Here is an 18,937-nt window from a genome sequence, read left to right as displayed (position 1 = left end):
GATAGTGTGGGAATCAACTGATGATGAATTCAAGCACATTGTAAACTTTTAAGTGATACATAAATGACAGCAGCTATTTTCAGTTAGTCTAGTATTGTCTTTTTTTAACTGATTAAAAAAAGGAGCCTTTAATTGGTGGAAGAACCTTTTTTTAAGGATACTATCAGTCAGTATCAGGACTAGAACCTGTAACTTATGATTTATAGTCCAGGTGATTTTCCTTCATGGTCCTAATCTACTCTTTGGGGAGGAGTAGACTGACTAGAAGCAGAAAGACATGAGAGTGGGGAGTTTCTCAATTACGTGGTAATTCTTGGCTTTTTCCTCAGAGTTTCTGCTTATTGTTATCAATCTCTACTACCTTGTTGCCTGAAGGTTTGGCATCTCTGGAGTTTACTCACACTACTGGAATGTGTGACACAAGAGTCACCCCTGAACTACCTGGAAATCCAATATAAAGGCTCCTTTAAGAGTTAGCCAAGAAAAAGGTAGGAGGAAAAGGGAAGGCGGTCAGTGAACAAATTATCCAGATTTTAAAGCCATACAAGGTAGGGATGGTACTTCTAGACAACAGTTGGAGATCAGATCTCAAGGCTTTAATATCTGGAAGAGACAGTAGAGCTCCTTTTATTGATCGGCAAACTAAGGCCCAGACAATTGTCAGCCAAGGCCAGGTTCCAGGGTCTGGTTCTTGCTGCTGCATCTCACTTGTTCATCCATCAAAATGAGTTCTACAAGTAAGTCTGCATATAAAGCTTATACAAAGTAGAGTAAAAACAATGGTTAAAACTAATCACAGGAAATATGTATCTAACTATGGCATGACACTATGGAAAGAGGCTGGGTTTGAGCTAGAGGACCTGAATTCCAATCCTCCACTTTGCTACTGACCAACTTAGTATGTGTTTGACCTTGTTCATGTCTGTTTAAAATTCTTTGCTCCCAGTTTCTTGTTCTATAAGATTAGAGGTTTAGACTTTGCTCTTTGCCCAGCTCTAAGTTTATGGAGCTCTACTAGAAGAGAGATGTGAAGTCAGTTCAGATGACAACTTTTGGGAAGAATCTCATGAAGGTTTGGAAGTCACTGGACATAACATGGACCATGTAATTTAGAGGGAGGGGGAAGTCTGTCGATGTAAAGAGCAGAGAGCCTCAGAGTTCCCATTTCCTGTTTTGTGCTGTTGCACAATAAAATAAGTAAGTAGTTTTCCTCCCTCCAGCTGTACAGGTGTGGGATCTGAGGATGACTCTTCAGTATTGGTCCCAGAGCAAACCTCTTTTACTCAAGAGAGGGTGGGTAGGTCTCTGACTTCAAGTGGTGTCAGACAGACTAAATAGAGTAAGTGATTATTTAATTAAGTTTTACTGAAAAGAAGATGAAAACAGTCTCCCCCAAAAGGAAGGACAAATAGGTGGCACAATGGACCCGGAATCAGGAAGACTCATCTTCCTGGGTTCAGATCAAACCTCAAAAACTTATCTTGGGCAAGTCACTTAACCCTGTTTGTCTCAGTTTCCTTATCTGTAAAGTGAACCAGAGAAGAAAATGAGAAACAAACTCCAGCATCTTTGCTAAGAAAACCCCAAATAGGGTCTTAGAAAGACACTATTGGAAATGACTGAACAACAACAAAAGAAGGACTGAGATCGCTGATGAGGACAGAAGCTGCTAATAAAACAGTCTTCCATCTTGTACCTTGTACTAAGTTGCTTTGACAATTAATTAGATAAATAGGTGGAAGCTCATTGCTGGGGTCATGGAATAATAAATAAAAGAACTAGAGGTCCAGAAAGGTCATGACCTCCCCAGGGTCTCACCACTAATTAATACCAGACCTGAAATTTGACCCCAAATCTAGTGTATTTCCTTTTAAACCATACCATATTGCTTCTGGAAACAGTCATAGTAGTGACATCTCATCTTTGTATAAAGATGGGTAAAGATATGTTTTCATATTTGATCATGGAAATAAACTCTCTTTACAGATAAAGAAACAGGCCAATAAGGTTGAGACTTGGCCAAGGGTTCACAGCTAATAAGGATTGGTCTTATCCTAGCCTGTGTCAGCTGTATTTAAAAGGAGTTCAATCAAGTTAGACAAGTCAGTGGTTCCTAAAAAAACAGACCTTTATTAATACAGCTCTTCTTTATGTTTTTCTTTTTGTATTTTGACACTCTTGTGATACTCTTCTGGATTGGGAACAGGGAGTAGGGGGGCAGGCAGAGCAATGATACAACCTAAGAGGTTGGCACAAAGTTCTTTAGGTCCCAGCAACAGAGCAAGAGGCCAACTTGGGCTTGGCACACACCAGATTTTGCCATATTCTTACCATTCACCCTTGTGGGTGTATAGGACTTCTAGGTCCTTGACCATCTTCAAATGGTCCCCAGACGGTGGGGGGGCGGGTTTCTCAATCAAGTATGTCTCCTTGATTTCCTGTCTCCAGTGGCACAGGTATTCAAGTAGTAGGAATTTCCTGGTGAAGCCTAAGTCTAAGAACAAGACAAGGACCTTAAGAAAAGGGAAGGAGGAGAAAGAATGGGTATCACAAAGGCCCTATAGGATTTGGCTAGTTTTTTTAGATTTATTTCTAGACTCACAAGTCACCTCTTCCAAAAAGTCTGCCCAGATTCTATCCTCTCCCCCCACCAACCCACAAGCCTGTGCTCCCTGTTTCTTTATACAATTTGCCCCCAAGCATGCCTACTTTGTCATATTATATTTATCTATAGAGCTATCCTATTTTCTATCTGCTTCTAGACTATGAAGTCTTTGAGGGAAGGACCTGTCATATTTTTCCTTGGTAGTGCTTTGCACATGATAGGTGCTTAATGCAAGGCAAGTCAATGAGTATTTATTAACTATACTGAATGAATTGTTTGATAATATCAGCTGGCATTGGTAAGTAACTAGGGAGTTTTGTTAATAGGACCTTGGACTTAGAATCAGGAAGACTGAGGTTCAAAGCCTGCCTTAGACTCATATTTGCCCAGTGATCCTGGATAAATCAACTGATCTTGCTATGTCTTAATTTCTTCATCTGTTGAAAAGAGTGGGTTGAATTTGTTGATCTCTCAAGGTCTCCTCTAATTTTATGTCTAAGATCTTGGGGCAGATGGTCAGAACTAGATCGTCGCCAAGCTTAAATAAAATAGCAGAGCTCAAGGCTTTTTGCCAAAATATTATTTTCTCTTTTATGAAAATAGGGGGGTGGAGGTTAGATTTAAGCAGGAATTCTGCCCAATTAAATAAGACCAGCCAGGTGTGTGCTCAGAAACTATCAGGAGTTGGAGCAGAGAGTTGCTTAGATGATGAATGTTGCTGCCAAGGGTCAGTGGTTTTTTTCTGTGTGGATCTTGTTCTTGCTAAGCAGATTGTGACCACACCAAGCTTCTGTAGGTGGCTCTCTGGTGATAAAATTCACCTGGCAGCAAAGCTTAGGTTGGCCCAGTGATGAGAGAGTTGGCCTTTTCTGGTTGTTAGTATGATCTGTGAGCTTTAAGATTCTGGGAAAAGAAACACGGGAGGTGACATCTTATGGAGTTGCCCTTCCCACAAAAACTTGACCTTTTTATGATAAACTCAATTCTGATTGAGGGAAGGAAATCATACTCAACGGGCAAGTGTCAGCCAGATGGGCCTGACCACGTTCTCTCTAATCTATTTGCTCTGATATTTTATTTAAGCGTGGCGACGATCTAGTCCTGACCATCTGCCCCAAGTAATAATGATAATAACTTCATATGGTGCTTTTGGGTTACAAAAATACCTCATTTTCTCTTCACACAAGTGAGTTATTATTCACATGGGAAGTAAGTGCTGTTATTATTCACATGTTATAAATGAATTCTTCTAAGGCAGATAGAGACTAAGTAACTTGCCCTAAATTTTGATTATCTAAGGCAGCATTTGTTCTAAGGTCTTCTTAACTCTAATAGTTGTTCCATTGAGCTACCTGGATGTCACCAGCTACAATTCATGCTTTATCAGTTTTGGATGATTTTCCCAAAATGAGAGCTTTCTGCTTTATTTTATCTTGAGAAGTAGTGTGATATAGTGAGAAAAATATGGAGTTCTGGAGACTGGATTTGATTTACATCTCAGATACTACGGATATATGCATCTTAAGGACAAGTATATATCGTGTTGGAGATATGGTTGGAGAAATAAGTTGGTTAACTTCTTTCTGAACCTCAATTTCTACCTCTATAAAATGGAAGACTACTAGTACTTACCTGCTAAGGTTATTGTGGGACTCAAGTATAGGGTAACATATGTTTGGTTTTTGTCATGAGCCATATTCACGGTGGGCTCTGTTTTTGGAATGGAGTTGATATAGGTGGTGGTCATAAATAACTCCCTTCCTCCAAAGACAGTTTTATAAAAGTTGTTAAATTGCACCAAAAACAGACTCCTGTTCCCAAGGTCATGTGGTTGCCTTCTGTCAAGGGGGGAGGTTTTGATGGAGTTCAGGTGGGTTGTTCAGGAGAGTTTCTAAAAGCAGCTTTGTATGTGCATGTGAAGAATTCCACTTGTGTAATGTGAGATTCCAAAGTGGCTTATCTCAGACTGAAAAAATGTTTGGGCTTAAAAAGTTGGATGACTGAGAAAGCTTGGATCTGTTTTCATTTATAAAACATGGTCACCTAAAGTGAATAGTCTTGGATCTACAGAGGGACCCCCAAACTAAACTCTTTCATTAACACAACTGGCTTTCTTAATCACCTTCCTTGCCAGGCCTTGAAAGGTTTGGTGGTCTCTAATACACATACCAGGAGGTTGTAGTGAGGGAAGGAGTAGAAGCCTACAGATTTCTTATTTTATTTGATTTGCTTTAATTTTCCATTACTTACTCTATAAGAAAAAAATCTCAAAATTGCTTCTCAAGTAGCCTCCCTCAGAAAGCTTTTTCTGGATGCTCCTTAGATTTATGAAATTGGGTCAGAATTATCAGGGACCTTTTAAAAAACTGCCATTTTCCAAGCCTATCAAATTTTTTCACGACCATAAACTGTAACATAATCTCTGCTGAGCACTGATTGATATTCAGTAGGTGTTTAGAAATCATGGGGCCATCTACCAAGAGAGACAACAGGGTAATTAATTATTAGTACTTAGATCAGTTGAGCCTAGCAAAAAATTTAAGTGAATTTCTGTTTAAAAAACGACCAAAGTAGTTAGGTGACCTATATTCCAATGTTGGCTCTATTATAATCTGTGCTGCCTTGGGCAAGTCACTTAATTTTTCCAGACCTCAGTTTCCTCATCTGTAAAAGCATAAGGTTTCAATCTCAAACTAGATTATATTTATGAAGTATCTGGCTTGTAGATTAAATGCTTAGCAAAGACTCTGAAGTCCAACTCTAGGCTCCTGAACTGCCTTCCACTGGCCAGTTAGCACTTCCCATTTAATCTTAATATGCATAATGTTAAAAGATTGATGACTTTGCTGGTTAGTTGTACAATTTCAAGTGAACCAGATAAGCTCCTTAGAAAGCTGGTCTGTGTCTGATAATGCTCTGATCTTGTCTTTGAGATCATGCCTGTTGCTTTTGTGGGTGAGGCTTCAAGTTTAAGTGTTAAAAGTGCTAGGAAATTCAATGAATTCTTTTATGTTTACTGTGAGGAAAACTAACCTAAACCAGGCAAAAAAAAAAAGTCACTGCTTCTAAGAAACCCCATGATTCCTTTCTTCCTTTCCCCCTCCTCCCCCCTGGAAGTAACCCGACTGGTTAGCAGGCTTTTTTTTTCTTTTACCAGGTCAGGCCCAGTTGTTCTTTCTCTTTCTCTTCATCTATCTGTCCAAGGAGGCTGGTTTTTAGAGGTGAGGAGTCTGTAAATGCAGATACTTGAGCTACCCACCTACTCACATTCCATTTGTGAGGAGGAAATGAAGATCAAATTCTGAAAGCAGGAATGTTTCAAAGCCCCTCCCCTTGACCCGAAGACCTTAGTTCATTCAGATGTCCCTGTTTTCGATCACAATACAAGCATCTCATACATTTACATAGGGCTAAAGGGATTATAATATTTACTTTTTGATAATTATTTAAAGATTTGCATCGGGCTTCTATTTTGTTGATCTTCAGCAACCCAGGGAAGATAGGTTTTATATTTATTTTCCCCATTTTTCAGATGAGAAAACGGGCTGAAAGGATTACCTTGCTTCTAAATGTCTTAAGTCTAGCTCTGTCCAGACTCTCCATTTTGTCAGTCTTTATGGAATACTTTCATATTTGCAAGGCTTTTTATAAACCTTATTTTGTTTGTTTCTGCATGGGGGTAGATACTATTGTCATTCTTGTTCTACAGATAAGGAAATGTTGGCTCAGGTGAAGTGACTTGTCTGAGGCAAGATTCAAACTCCTCCCAATTCACTGTGTCCCCCAACCATCATTTACAATGGGATTTCTCCGCTGGAAGTTGGTCAGGGTAGATTGTGTAGTCGGAACCCCATTTTGCAGATGAAGAAAACAAATCTCGGAGTAGAATGAAATGATTGACCCATTTGGGGCCAATCTCCAGATCAGGCTTCCTAAGCTTCCAAATCACACACGTCTATCCCTGGACCAAGAGGTCTCAATGGACTCCATCACTGTTGGGAGTTTTAGAGAAGGCCCAGGCACCTGCTGGCCTCCCTGTACAGAAGCTTTTTGAATCTATTGCTCTCTCCGGGTCAGGGTTAATCAAAGTTTCCCCACAGCTTTGGAGTGCCTCTCCTCTCTTCCCACCTATTTCAGACTTATCTCCCTGGCCATCAGCAGAAAAGGTTCAGGTTTCATGGAAGGGCGGTTCCCAGAGTGGATCTGGAAATTCCGGTTGAGGCTGCTCTCTCCATGGGGCTGGGGGGCAGGGTAAGAGGCTACTACCCTCTCCATTTTTCTAAGGGGTGAGGCCTTGACTGAGACTAAAAATGGCAGAGTTGGGTGCTTCCAAATTCCTCTCCATTTTTCTATGGATCAGGGACTTGACTAAGGCCAAAAAATAGCATTATAGCAAGGTGCTTGCGTGACATTCTTTCCTAATTGACTGTTGGGTCCTGAATCATCGAACAACCACAAGAATTCTCTCAAACTTTCATTTCCCTCCATTTCTGGTTGTGGCAAGGATCAGCTGGTGGAGCCGGCTTGACTGGTATGAGAAAGCTAACTAGGTACAGTCCCTTGGCCCTTTCTAATACAGCAACTCTCACTTGTGAATGATGCTTCCATCCTCTGTCAGGGATATTTCCTCAAATGCTTCTTTTAAATTAAAAAAGCTACTGGCCCACTTTCCCCTGGACCTAATGCCCCTCCTCTTGGCTTGGTACTCTTCTGCCAGAAAGCAGAGAAATAAAATGAATTCAGATTTAGACTGAGCCATAGACAAGTTGAGAGTTAACATAGGAGTCAAAGCATTGTTTCTGACTTCTATAAGTTATTTTTACAACATTTACTTTTTGGTTTTTGCAAGGCAATGGGTATAAGTTATTTCTAAAGGAGACTGCATGCAGATTTATTAGGGAAGGAATTAGATGGAGCTTTGGAGAACCTTTAGATAAAGGTTTTTAACTCAAGGTTAAGGACATTTTAAAAAAAATTCTATGAATAGAGCATGGGCCTTGGAGTCAGGAGGACCTGAGTTCAAATTCGGCTTAAGATGCTTCATAATTACCTAGCTGTGTGGCTTTGGACAAGTCACTTAACCCCAGTGCTTTGCAACATATATATATATACACACACACATATTTATTGGTTTTCTTCATGGACATAAAAACACAATTCTGACGTGGATATATAGGCTTTACTTGGTTTCCTAAAGGGGACTCATGACCCAAGAAATGTCAAAAAATTAGTCCCTCTTTTGAGAGGGGATACAGACCCCGGATTCAAATCAGATTTTTTCCTCTATAGTATTTCTCTTGGTGCCATATGTTCTGTACCTCTAGAGACTGGTCCTAAAACAACAGTGAGGGTGGTCGTACCATATAAGGGTCAGATCAATCCTTGAGTCTAGAAGAGAAATACTGAGGAGCAGAATGTGTGAGGGAAATTTTATTTCTTTAAGTTTTGGCTCTGGAATCCAAACTATTGCCTAGGGGGACACCGAGTGGGGAAAAAAGGGAACTACAACCAAATCTTTTTTAGAGACTTTTTTAAACAAAGTCCAAGCACCTGACGAGGTAGCAGAAAGGGTATTAGAATTAGAATATTAAAGTAATTTTATTTAGCAGAAATTATAGTGCAGAGAAGTTAGAAGTAACTAATATATATTTGGACGCATGTTGGCATCTCAGATTTGTCGCTTCAAAAAAACAACAAATAACCGCTTTGTGATTTCTTTGGTACCAGGAGCTCTTGAAATTCTACCACTGTAGATTAGAAATAATTTAAAAATTTAGAGTCTTGAGGATATCATCCTGAGTATTGAATTTGTGACTCTGATAGGGTCACGTAGCTATTTTGTGTCAGAGGTGAGCTTGACTTCCTATTCTAGCTTTTCATCCACTAAGTGAAATCACATGTCATTTACATAGATAAGTTCACTTTAAGTCAATATAATTTTTTTTGTATTTCATTTTATTTTTTTCCCTGATTACATGCAAAACCAAGTTTCAACATTTACTTTTAAAACCTTAAGTTCTGAAATCTCCTATCCCACTTCCCACTTAAATTATTTTATAGTCAATGTCATTTTTATAAAAAGCAATTTATGTGCATTTGTTTACCTTTTCCTTTTTCTTCTATTATCAAATATGATAGTATTTGTAAAGTACATTTAATAATGAATTCTTCCTTTCCTCCCCAACTGGAAGTGAAAAATGTTTGAGAATTTTTAAAAAATGTTCTCCTAAATTCTTGGAAACTTTCCTTTTATCATTTATTATCTCACAATAGCACTCCATTGCATTCATAATTTATTCAGCCACTCCATTTCTAATGTTCCCTCCCTTAGTTTCCATCACAAAGTCATTTAACCCCAATGCCTCAGTTTCTTCTTCTGTAAAATGAAATGGAGAAGGAAATGGCAAACCACTCCTACCTTTCCCAAGAAAACCTCAAATGGGATCACAAAGAATCAGATATGGTGAAAGGACTGAACAACATAAAAAGTTTGGGTTTCAGAGTCTTGTATTTCAAACATGCTATTGAAAGCCTATAGCTTGATACTTAAAAATACACACTTTTTACCTATTTGTGCCTCCTTCTGCTGACAAGTTCTTATCAGATGTGTTTGTACTTTGCAGTTAAATTTGAAAATTGTTCTGGAAAAAAACTGAATGCCTATTATCCTGAGGACTCAAGATTCAAAGTGACTATTGAGGGGGTCGTGCTTGTCAAGAGGCTTGTACATCTCCATAATTTAGAAACAAGCTTTAATATCTATGCCTGGGATGCTGAAGGTAAAAAACACTCTACCAGACTGACATTGAAGAGAACGTCGATACATCATCGACGACACCAGCACCACCAGCATCACCATCCTCATGGAGAGGTATGTTGAAGCATCTGTCTTAGTTTGGGGGTGTTTTACTCCTGAGTCTAGAATCTTTTGATTTCATTCTCCATACTGGACAAATAATTAGTCCTCTGTAATTTGCCTTAAGCTTCATAGGAACTTAGAATTTAGAACTGGAAGCCAACCTAGAGATGCCTCACTCCTTCAAGAAATTTGCATTCTGTAGGATAACCACTTTTACTCAAGAATTAATATGCAAAATTCCTGGAGAGTTAGGAGGCAACAAGGCAAAAAATCTCATATGAGATTTTTTTGAGTTTGAAGGAATTTTAGGAGGTGATGGATGCTAGAGATGGAATATCCTAGATGTGCAATAACAACAGAGCTAGTTTGATTGCCAGTAGTGTCACATTAATATAGGAATAGATCCCCTGTGGGCTAAATATTGACTTAGGTAACTACAAATTTTTTTTAAGTTCTTTTTGCAAGACAAAAGTCCAAGGTCACACAACTAGGTGATTATTAAGTGTCTGAGGACAAATTTGAACTCAGGTACTCCTGATTCCAGGGCCAGTGCTCTATCCACTGCAGCACCTAGCTGCCCCAATAACCATAAATTAGCTGTTTAATTATATTTTTTTAAAAAAAATTTTGGGGGTGTTTTGCAAGACAATGGAGGTAAGTGACTTGCCCAAGGTCATGCAGCTAGTGTCAAATGTCTGAGGTCAAATTTGAACTCGGGACCTCCTGACCTCAGGGTTGGTACTCTATCCACTGCACCACCTAGCTGCCCCTGGTTGACCTCTTTTTGATGGATTTAAGTGAATGTGCTGAATTTTATTAGCTGGTCTGTCTTTTATTGTTTCACATAGTGAAGTGCCATTAGGAATGTGACAGGATTAATCTACCATTATAGAATATCCTTGGAATTCTTTCTAGTCATAGTAATGGATTTGTGCTAACAGATCTACACTGAATCATCCATACTTGAGGATTCTGCACCATGGGAAAAAAACAGAGTATTGATCTGTACCAGTACAAGATTTTTTATCTAGGTCTTGCTAATATTCTGCTTTAAATACATTGTTCTTCACATGAACATTGAATCACAAATTGAAGATAAATCAGTATTTCAGTTTGACTCATTCCCTATGACCAAAGCATCAATTGTATGAGGAATTATTTTGAAAAATGGTGAATTTTTTGCATAATATTGAACTGGTGAGCAGCCTTGGAAGGTTAAAAATTTAAACCTTAATTGATTTGTCTTTTTGGTTATTTTTTACAAGGTAATGAGGTTAAGTGACCTGCCCAAAGTCACACAGTTAGGTAATTACTAAGTGTCTGAGGCCAAATTTGAACTCGGGTCCTCCTGACTCCAGGGCCGGTGATCTATCCACTGTACCACCTAGCTGCCCTAACTCCTCAATTATTAAGAGAAATAGAAAAAACTTTTAAAAAACTTTACTGCTGAACCAAGTCAAAGAATATACTTAGGTACTTTAATAGAGTCATGATTTCATTGGTATGAACACTCTCATATATATATATATATATATATATATATATATATATATATATATTTATTTATTTATTTTTTCGGGTTGATCCCTAGAACTTAGCACAATGCTAAGTTCCTAAGTTCGTTAAAGTAAGGGCTTAATAAATGCTTTTCAACCTCCCAATGGGCCTTTATTCACATACACATACCGATACATCCATGCAGCAGATAAGTATGGTCACCCAAAGCGAACTCACACTCTGCCTATATCTAACAGTGTATATATGTCTTGTTCTGACCCTGAAGTCTAGTTAGTCATTACATTAACCAAAATTCTTTAGTCTTCCAGTTTTTCTTTCTGTACATTGCATAAATTTTATTACCTGGTTCTTTTCATTTCACATTTTGCCATTGTCCATACAATTCCTACCAGGTTTCTCTAAATCCTTTTGTCATTTCTTACAGTGTATTCCATTACCTTCATAGACTTGCTCAAATAATTGGTTGGTACTAACTTTATTTCTAGTTCTTTTCTATCTATCTATCTATCTATCCATATTAATCTGGGTAGGTCTCATTTTCTTTGTTCTTGTTCCCTTCTCATTAAGAATACAAAAATTTGGGGCAATTGGGTGGTGCAGTGAATAGAGCATTGGCCCTGGAGTCAGGAGCACCTGAGTTCAAATCCGGCTTCAGACACTTAATAATTACCTAGCTGTGTGGCTTTGGGCAAGCCACTTAACCCCATTGCCTTGCACCAAAAAAAAAAAAGAAAAAAGAATACAAAAATTGAATTGTACAGAGATTATTTGTATCTCTATGAAATTTGTGTGAGAAAGTAGAAATGGTTGATGTACTGGTTTTAATTGTTTCCTTTAAAAAAAAGCAATATTGTTTTTAATCTTTTATGTTCTTTGGGATTTTCTCTTTACCCTTCTGAAATGAAAATTGATCTTTTGAATATTTTAAAATTTTTGCTAACATAACTTCTCAGAACTTTTTGGAGGCGAGAAACTACTTCAAAATATGCCTCTCCTATCTTTAATTTCTAAAAGTAATTTTTCTGTGGCTTTACTTTTGTCACTTTCTGATTATATTTAGCCACGTTCTGACCTTAAAATCTTGAATTACAACCATCTTTACTTGTGTCTCAGCTACCCCACCCAATGTTTTAGTTTTTTTTAATTTATGGAATAAAACAAGCAATTACCTAACATACTACAATAAAAAAAAGCTGATTGCACATGAAATTGAAATTCTATTATGTACAATTTGCTATTCCTTTTAAATATATAACAAATTTACTGTGTAATTTTTTTCTCCCCCCACCCACCCTAGAGATGGCTACCATTAGACCCAAATATGTATGCATGTACTATACATCTATTTATCAATTCTTTCTCTGGATGCACATAGCATCTTCATATGTTCTTTTTAGTTATTTTCTGTATTTATAATAGTCAAATAGCATTCACTCAAAGTCATTCTTTTTTTTTTTTTTAGTTTTTGGTTTTTTGCAAGGCAATGGGGTTAAGTGACTTGTCCAAGGTCACAAAGCTAAGTAATTATTAAGTGTCTGAGGCTGGATTTGAACTGGGTCCTCCTGACTTCAGGGCCTTTGCTCTATCCACTGAGCCACCTACTTGCCCCTCAAGGTAATACTTGTTTTGCTTTGTTTTTTTGTTTTTGCTAGGCAGTGGCATTTGCCCAAGGTCACACAGCTAGGTAATTATTAAGTATCTTGAGGCTGGATTTAAACTCAGGTCCTCCTGACTCCAGGGCAGGCGCTCTATCCACTGAGATACCTAGTTGTGTAGTCTCTCCCCCCCCCCCCCCAGGTAATTCTTAAAACAATATTGCTGTTAATATATACAGCAGGGGCGGCTAGGTGGCATAGTGGATAAAGCACTGACCTTGGAGTCAGGAGTACCTGGGTTCAAATCTGGTCTCAGACACTTAATAATTACCTAGCTGTGTGGCCTTGGGCAAGCCACTTAACCCCATTTGCCTTGCAAAAACCTAAAAAAAAACAAAAGCAAAAACAATATATACAGCAACACCTTGGTTCTGCTTATTTCAGTCTTCATTAATTCATATGTCTTTCCATGGTTTTCTAAGACCATTGAGTTCATTATCCCACCCGATTTTGTGTCCATAAAAGAAGCATTTGTTCTACAAGAATGGGAAGCTACAGAGCAGCCTTCAGACTTTTTTTCTCTGTAGTTTACCATATTTATTTTTTCTGTCCCCATTTAATAGGCAGGATTGTTTGGTTTGGATACATTCAATAGCAGGGTCAACTTTTATTCATTCATTTGAAGTCTTCTTGGTTGTAATCTAATGTTTGTTACGATAAAATCTTCAAGAAGCCCAAAAAAGAACTGAAGAAAAGCTTATGTCCTAGCTGTGTCCTAGTTTTCCCAGGGTAGAAGGGGGTATTTATAAATGTCTTGGAATAATCTCACAATCACAGCAAGAGCTGTAGGTAAAATCTAGTTAGAGCACCTTTAAGGCCATTCTTATTAGGATGTTCATCATTGAAGAAGCTTGGTTGTACTCAAAAAGCTAGAAAACCTGTTATTCCTTGGAAGTTTGAATTGTTAATCTTCTAGTTTCCATCTTGATTGACAGCTGTTTGGAATTTCTGTCCTTTTAGGAATCTGTCCCAGCAGAACAAACGGAAGTGCTGATGTTTCCTGACTCCCGTCCTGGTCTTAAGAGGCAGAAGAGAGACTGGGTTATCCCTCCCATTAGCTGCCCAGAGAATGAGAAAGGTCCATTCCCAAAAGATTTGGTTCAGGTATGGGAGGAAGTACTTTTTGAAGGGTGGGATGGGGAGGAGCTATCTTGCCATGAAAAAATTAAAAAGGAAATTGTTGCGAAATTGAGGAAATTCCAATCCTTGTGGCTCAACAGATTGTTTCTATTTTATCTTTAGATTAAATCCAACCGAGATAAAGAAACAAAAGTTTTCTATAGCATCACAGGCCCAGGAGCAGATGAACCTCCAAAAGGGATCTTTATTATCGAAAGAGAATCAGGGATGCTGAAAGTGACAGCGCCTTTGGACAGAGAAGACATTGCAAAATACATTGTAAGTTCTTCCAGAGTCATTTCAGTAGAATCGTGGTCCTGGTTTTCTTAATATTTTTGGTCAGCGATTTAGAATTTACCTGTTATTTAGTTAACCAAATAGTTCATCAATAAATGTGAATTAATGTACTGGAGATACAAAAAGAGGCAAAAGATGCTCCTGCCTTCAAGGTAATTGCAGTCTAATTTAAATTGCGGTATAGCAGCAAGATCATGAGACCTAGAATCAGAAAGTTCCAATCTTGTATCATACTTACTAGCTATTTGACCCATGCAAGTCATTTAATTAATCTTTCTCTCTACCCTGCCTTCCCCTCTTTTTCTCTTACCCCTTTTAATTTTCTTTCTCCCCCTGTCCCCCTTTATCTTTCTCCTTTCTTCCCTTCCCCTCTCCCCACTTTTTCTCTTCTCCCTTTCTCTTTTTTCCCTTCCCCTCTTTCTTTCTGCCTTTCACCCCTTTTTCCTCTTCTCCCTTCTTCTTTCTTCCCTTCCCCTCTTTCTCTTCCCTCCCCTTTCTCTTTCTCTTCTGCCCTTTCTCTTTTTCACCTTTGCCTTTCTTTCTGCCTTTCACCTCTCTTTCTCCTCTTCTCCCTCCTTCTTTCTTTCCTTCCCTCTCTTTCTCCCCCCCCCACTATTTCTCTTACCTCCCCTTTTATTTCTCTTATAAAGTTATAAAGAGGTTATGATCTATGTTAGATGTGAACTGAACATAATCACAACATTACAAGTTATGGAAGTAATTAGATTCCTGAATTGATGGACTATCTGGTCTTGAGAAGAAATTGTTATTATTCCATTAATAAGAAGAAGCACCTTGGGCACTCCTCAGGACATTTAAAGGATCTAGATTTCTTCATGTACAGTAAGACAGAAGAGAGATGGCAGAGCCATTACCTAGACTGGCTGGCTGGTATATTGTTCCAATATCTAGGGGGAGTGATATACCTCCTTCTCACAGTAGCGTAGCTCCTTGAAATTCTCTATTTGTCCCCCTCTAAGTCAAGATGTTTGGGGAGGAATCAGGCCCTTGGGAGAGAGTAGTGGAGTCAAAAATTTGGTAGAAATTGATTCACCAAGAAATATATTACTGCTCTATCGTAAGATGGCTAACTTAGCTTTGAGTTTGCAAAGTGGTAGCTGAAATATTACTTAAATATTGAAAATTAATTGCTTAATTGGTATGGAGGAGAAGAGTAGATATCATCTTTTTGTAGACCCTCTATCTATATTGCCCTTTCCCCCATGTCTTAATTCTCAGACCCTTTGTGACTCTCTTATTTGGAATTTACAGCTTTACTCCCATGCTGTGTCTTCAAATGGGCAATCTGTGGAGGATCCAATGGAGATAGTGATTAGAGTAACAGATCAAAATGACAACCGACCTGAGTTTACGCAGGAAGTCTTTAAAGGGTTTGTGATAGAAGGAGCTCATCCAGGTAATTTTTTTTTAAATAAGACGTATTTCAAATGAAACAACAGTGATCTAAATGTAATTTAAAAACATACTCAAAATTATTATATCCTTTAAACCCAGAGAAATTAATTCATGATTTAAAGATATTATAGATGGTTTTGAATTTTAAAAGAGTTGATGTCCAACACCAACAAAAACATCTAGAACAAAATCAAAGAAACAAAATAGGGAAAAAACTTTGCTCTAAATGTTTTTGATAAACCTCACATCCAAATTTTATATGACATTTTATAAAAATAAGAACCATTCTTTAATAGCAAGGAAGTTTCCATAAATGGAATGCATTGGAGGAAAAAAAAAACAAAACTGAATAACAGGAAAATAAAATAAATAAAAGATATATTAAAAATATTAAATCAATAACTGTATGAAAGAAAATCCTCCTGATTTCTGGTAACTGGAGAAAATGTAAATTAAACCAACAATTCTGTCATCAAATTGACAAAGATAAATGTCACAGTAATTCAACATTAATATGACTAGTAAGATAGACATACCATGTCATTGTGAGACAAAGTGGAATTGATTCAGTGTCCTAATCATTGGGGATTAGACAAGAATATGATTGTTATGGGATAGTACTGTGCCCTAAGAGTCAAAATTAGGAATGATTGAAGAAAATTATGGGACTGCATGAATGATGAAGATAGCAGGGCCGAAAATACAATAATTCTCTGTTAAAACATAGGGATGGTCAATGTACCATGAAAATAAGGACATTAGATGCTTTTGGCTTAAAAATCTGTATCTATGGATGGATTGATTTTTGGTTTTTGTCCAGATTTATGATAGGAATTCCCCATAAGTACTTCCTCATCTCATGCCAATCTGTAAATTGGTTGAGATAAGAGCTTAAGTGACTAGAACATATATACATGAGAAACAAACAAAAAAAATTCCAAGTTCACATCTTTTTCTACATCTTCCCTTTCTCTTCTGGTGGCCTGCTAAGCACGTATCATGTTGCCTTCCTTTGGTTTAGGATGACAATCAGTACAGAGAACTTTTATGAAACTTGCTTTTATTTCTCTTATTTATTTTTAATATGTTCCTATTTATATGTTTAAATACCTTTGTTAGTAGAAGTTAAAATTTATGTTACAATAAAACATAAAATTGGTAGCACATTCTCAATGAACCCAGGAAAATAGAGTTTGTGATATCAGGTCAGATATTGAGGGGTTAAAAACTCACCATTTAGCTGGAGAAATTCTCATTTTTAGATGCCACAACAGGAAGTGGCATCTAATCAGCAAGTATTTATTAATTTTCATATATATACATATATATGTGTGTGTATATATATGATATTTATTGGTTCCAGTTTGGCTCCTTGAGATATACTAATTGTAAGTAACTATAGGCTTAACTTTTCAGTTCCACTGTATAACTTAATTAGTGTTGCTACAGTGGAGCAGGAAGTGTCTACAATGGGGCTTCCTTCACAAGCTGAAATTACTGAACTTTAATAAAAAATTAGTCTGTGCCCTCAAGAAACTCATGTTCATCTCCAAACAATTAATGGCTAGCAAAACTTCGCACATCATCATGCTTGTTTTTTGGGTCTTGATATTCATTCTGAGAACTGAAACCCAAACCTTCTAAGATAGGAAAGCTAACTCTAGTCTATTACTCTCCTGAAATTCTGATCTTAATAAAAAAGCTTTCAGATAAAATTTAAAATGATCCTAAAAGTTCCAAATCCTTTTTTTGCATTAGTTTTTTTAATGTATACAAATTTAAATTACATAAAATCTGCTAATTTCCATTTGTAAGAATTAGAAAGCAGTATACCTAATCTCAGAACTTTCTGTTTTTGCCTTTACTTAAGGATATCACTGATAATGGTGAATGTTGCCTAGATACCTTATAGTACCTTTTGAAATTTCCAGGTACCTCTGTGATGCAGGTGTCAGCCACCGATAAGGATGATGATGAGAATACCTACAATGCTCTGATTGCTTATTCCATTCTTAGTCAGGAGCCCAAGGCACCCCATGACAGTATGTTCACCATCAATCGGAAAAATGGAATCATCAGTGTGGTCACAACTGGTCTAGACAGAGAGGTCAGTGTGTGTGTGTGTGTGTGTGTGTGTGTGTGTGTGTGTTTCTAAAAGCTGTCTCTAAGCCAAAAGTGATGGGCAAATGACCCTCCCTCCTGAAGCCCATAGGTGTATGTGATTATTTGTCTTTGGAGAGGATCTCAGAGCAAATCATGATTTAGAAAAGAAAGTTTCTTGACCTCCATGAGAACATTGCTCACCACCTTTCATCAGGGTGACTAGATCTACCTGTCATGGATGCCATTTTTCTGAACTGGGAATAGGCTTAATCATTCTTTGTCCACCTTCAGCAGTTAGAAAAACTTTATGTGCTCCAATTTCCCTGCTCTGTTCTTTAGGTCTGCCTCCCCATTATTTATGATTTTTTTTAAAATCCAGCGAGATAAATCTGAATATTCAGGGTATTTGAGTCTGTCAATTGACCTAGATCCCCAGGACCAAATGGAATCCCTGTTGAGCCCTAATATGAGTTTCTTTGTTGATGATCTGATCCATTAATTTGCTTATTTAGAAGAGCAATTTGTCTTTACTTTGCTAGCTTTGTGCTTTGCAGCTTAATAATTAGAAGGAAGAGGCAGCTAGCTGGAATAGTGGATAGAGCACTGGCCCTGGAGTCAGGAGGACCTGAGTTCAAATCTCACCTCAGACACTTAATAATTGCCTAGCTGTGTGACCTTGGGCAAGTCACTTAAGCCTGTTGCCTTAAATAAATTTAAAAAAATTCAAATAATTAGAATAAAGAGAAATATGAGTGTCTTTATTGACATATGTAAAGCTTTCCAAAATATCTGGCAAGTTGTGAGCAAAGTTGATCATGTGTGTGTTTGTTTTGTAGAGCATTCCAGAATACACGCTGATTGTTCAAGCTGCTGACTTAGATGGGGAAGGTCTGACCACTACAGCCACAGCGGTGATCACAGTCACAGATGCAAATGACAACCCTCCTATCTTCAACCCGAATACGGTAATCCTGGAACCACTCATGCTTATAACTCATGGGTTATTCCCATAGCTTTGTATGGAAATGCCAACAGAGCTCAGCAAAGTTAGAAGTTCACTGACTGAAAGTGGAGAAGGGGGTGGGGTGTGTGTGTGTTTCTGTGTATATACATGATTACAAATGCATTTATGATACAAACCATGTCTTCCAATATTGTTGTGATGAAAGATGGTTTAAATTTATTCTACTTGGCTCTAAGGAACTGGGACAAATGAAAGTTACCCAGGAAATTTTGAACTAATGTAAGAATTTCCTAATAATCAGAGCTGTTTAAAAATGGAAGCCTTTTGTGAGTTCCCTGACTTTTTTTTTATTTTTTTAGGGTTTTTTTTTTTTGCAAGGCAAATGGGGTTAAGTGGCTTGC

At 37.7% G+C, this 18,937-nt stretch overlaps 1 protein-coding gene across 1 annotated transcript in view; it reads left to right on the top strand.

Annotated features, from left to right (window-relative positions):
* CDH1 (cadherin 1) overlaps positions 1-18,937 on the top strand; it is a 61,358-nt gene that overhangs the window by 28,515 nt on the left and 13,906 nt on the right. Inside the window, exons 3-8 of the mRNA XM_074200624.1 lie at positions 9,229-9,476; positions 13,598-13,741; positions 13,880-14,035; positions 15,326-15,470; positions 17,401-17,576; positions 18,409-18,537. Coding sequence (XP_074056725.1) covers positions 9,229-9,476; positions 13,598-13,741; positions 13,880-14,035; positions 15,326-15,470; positions 17,401-17,576; positions 18,409-18,537 — 998 coding nt within the window. The remainder of the gene's footprint in view (positions 1-9,228; positions 9,477-13,597; positions 13,742-13,879; positions 14,036-15,325; positions 15,471-17,400; positions 17,577-18,408; positions 18,538-18,937) is intronic.

The sequence above is a fragment of the Macrotis lagotis genome, chromosome 1 (genome assembly GCF_037893015.1).
Source record: "Macrotis lagotis isolate mMagLag1 chromosome 1, bilby.v1.9.chrom.fasta, whole genome shotgun sequence".
Lineage (NCBI taxonomy): Eukaryota > Metazoa > Chordata > Mammalia > Peramelemorphia > Peramelidae > Macrotis > Macrotis lagotis.
The sequence above is the reverse complement of the archived record's forward strand: the minus strand, read 5'-3'. Positions and strand labels throughout refer to the sequence as shown.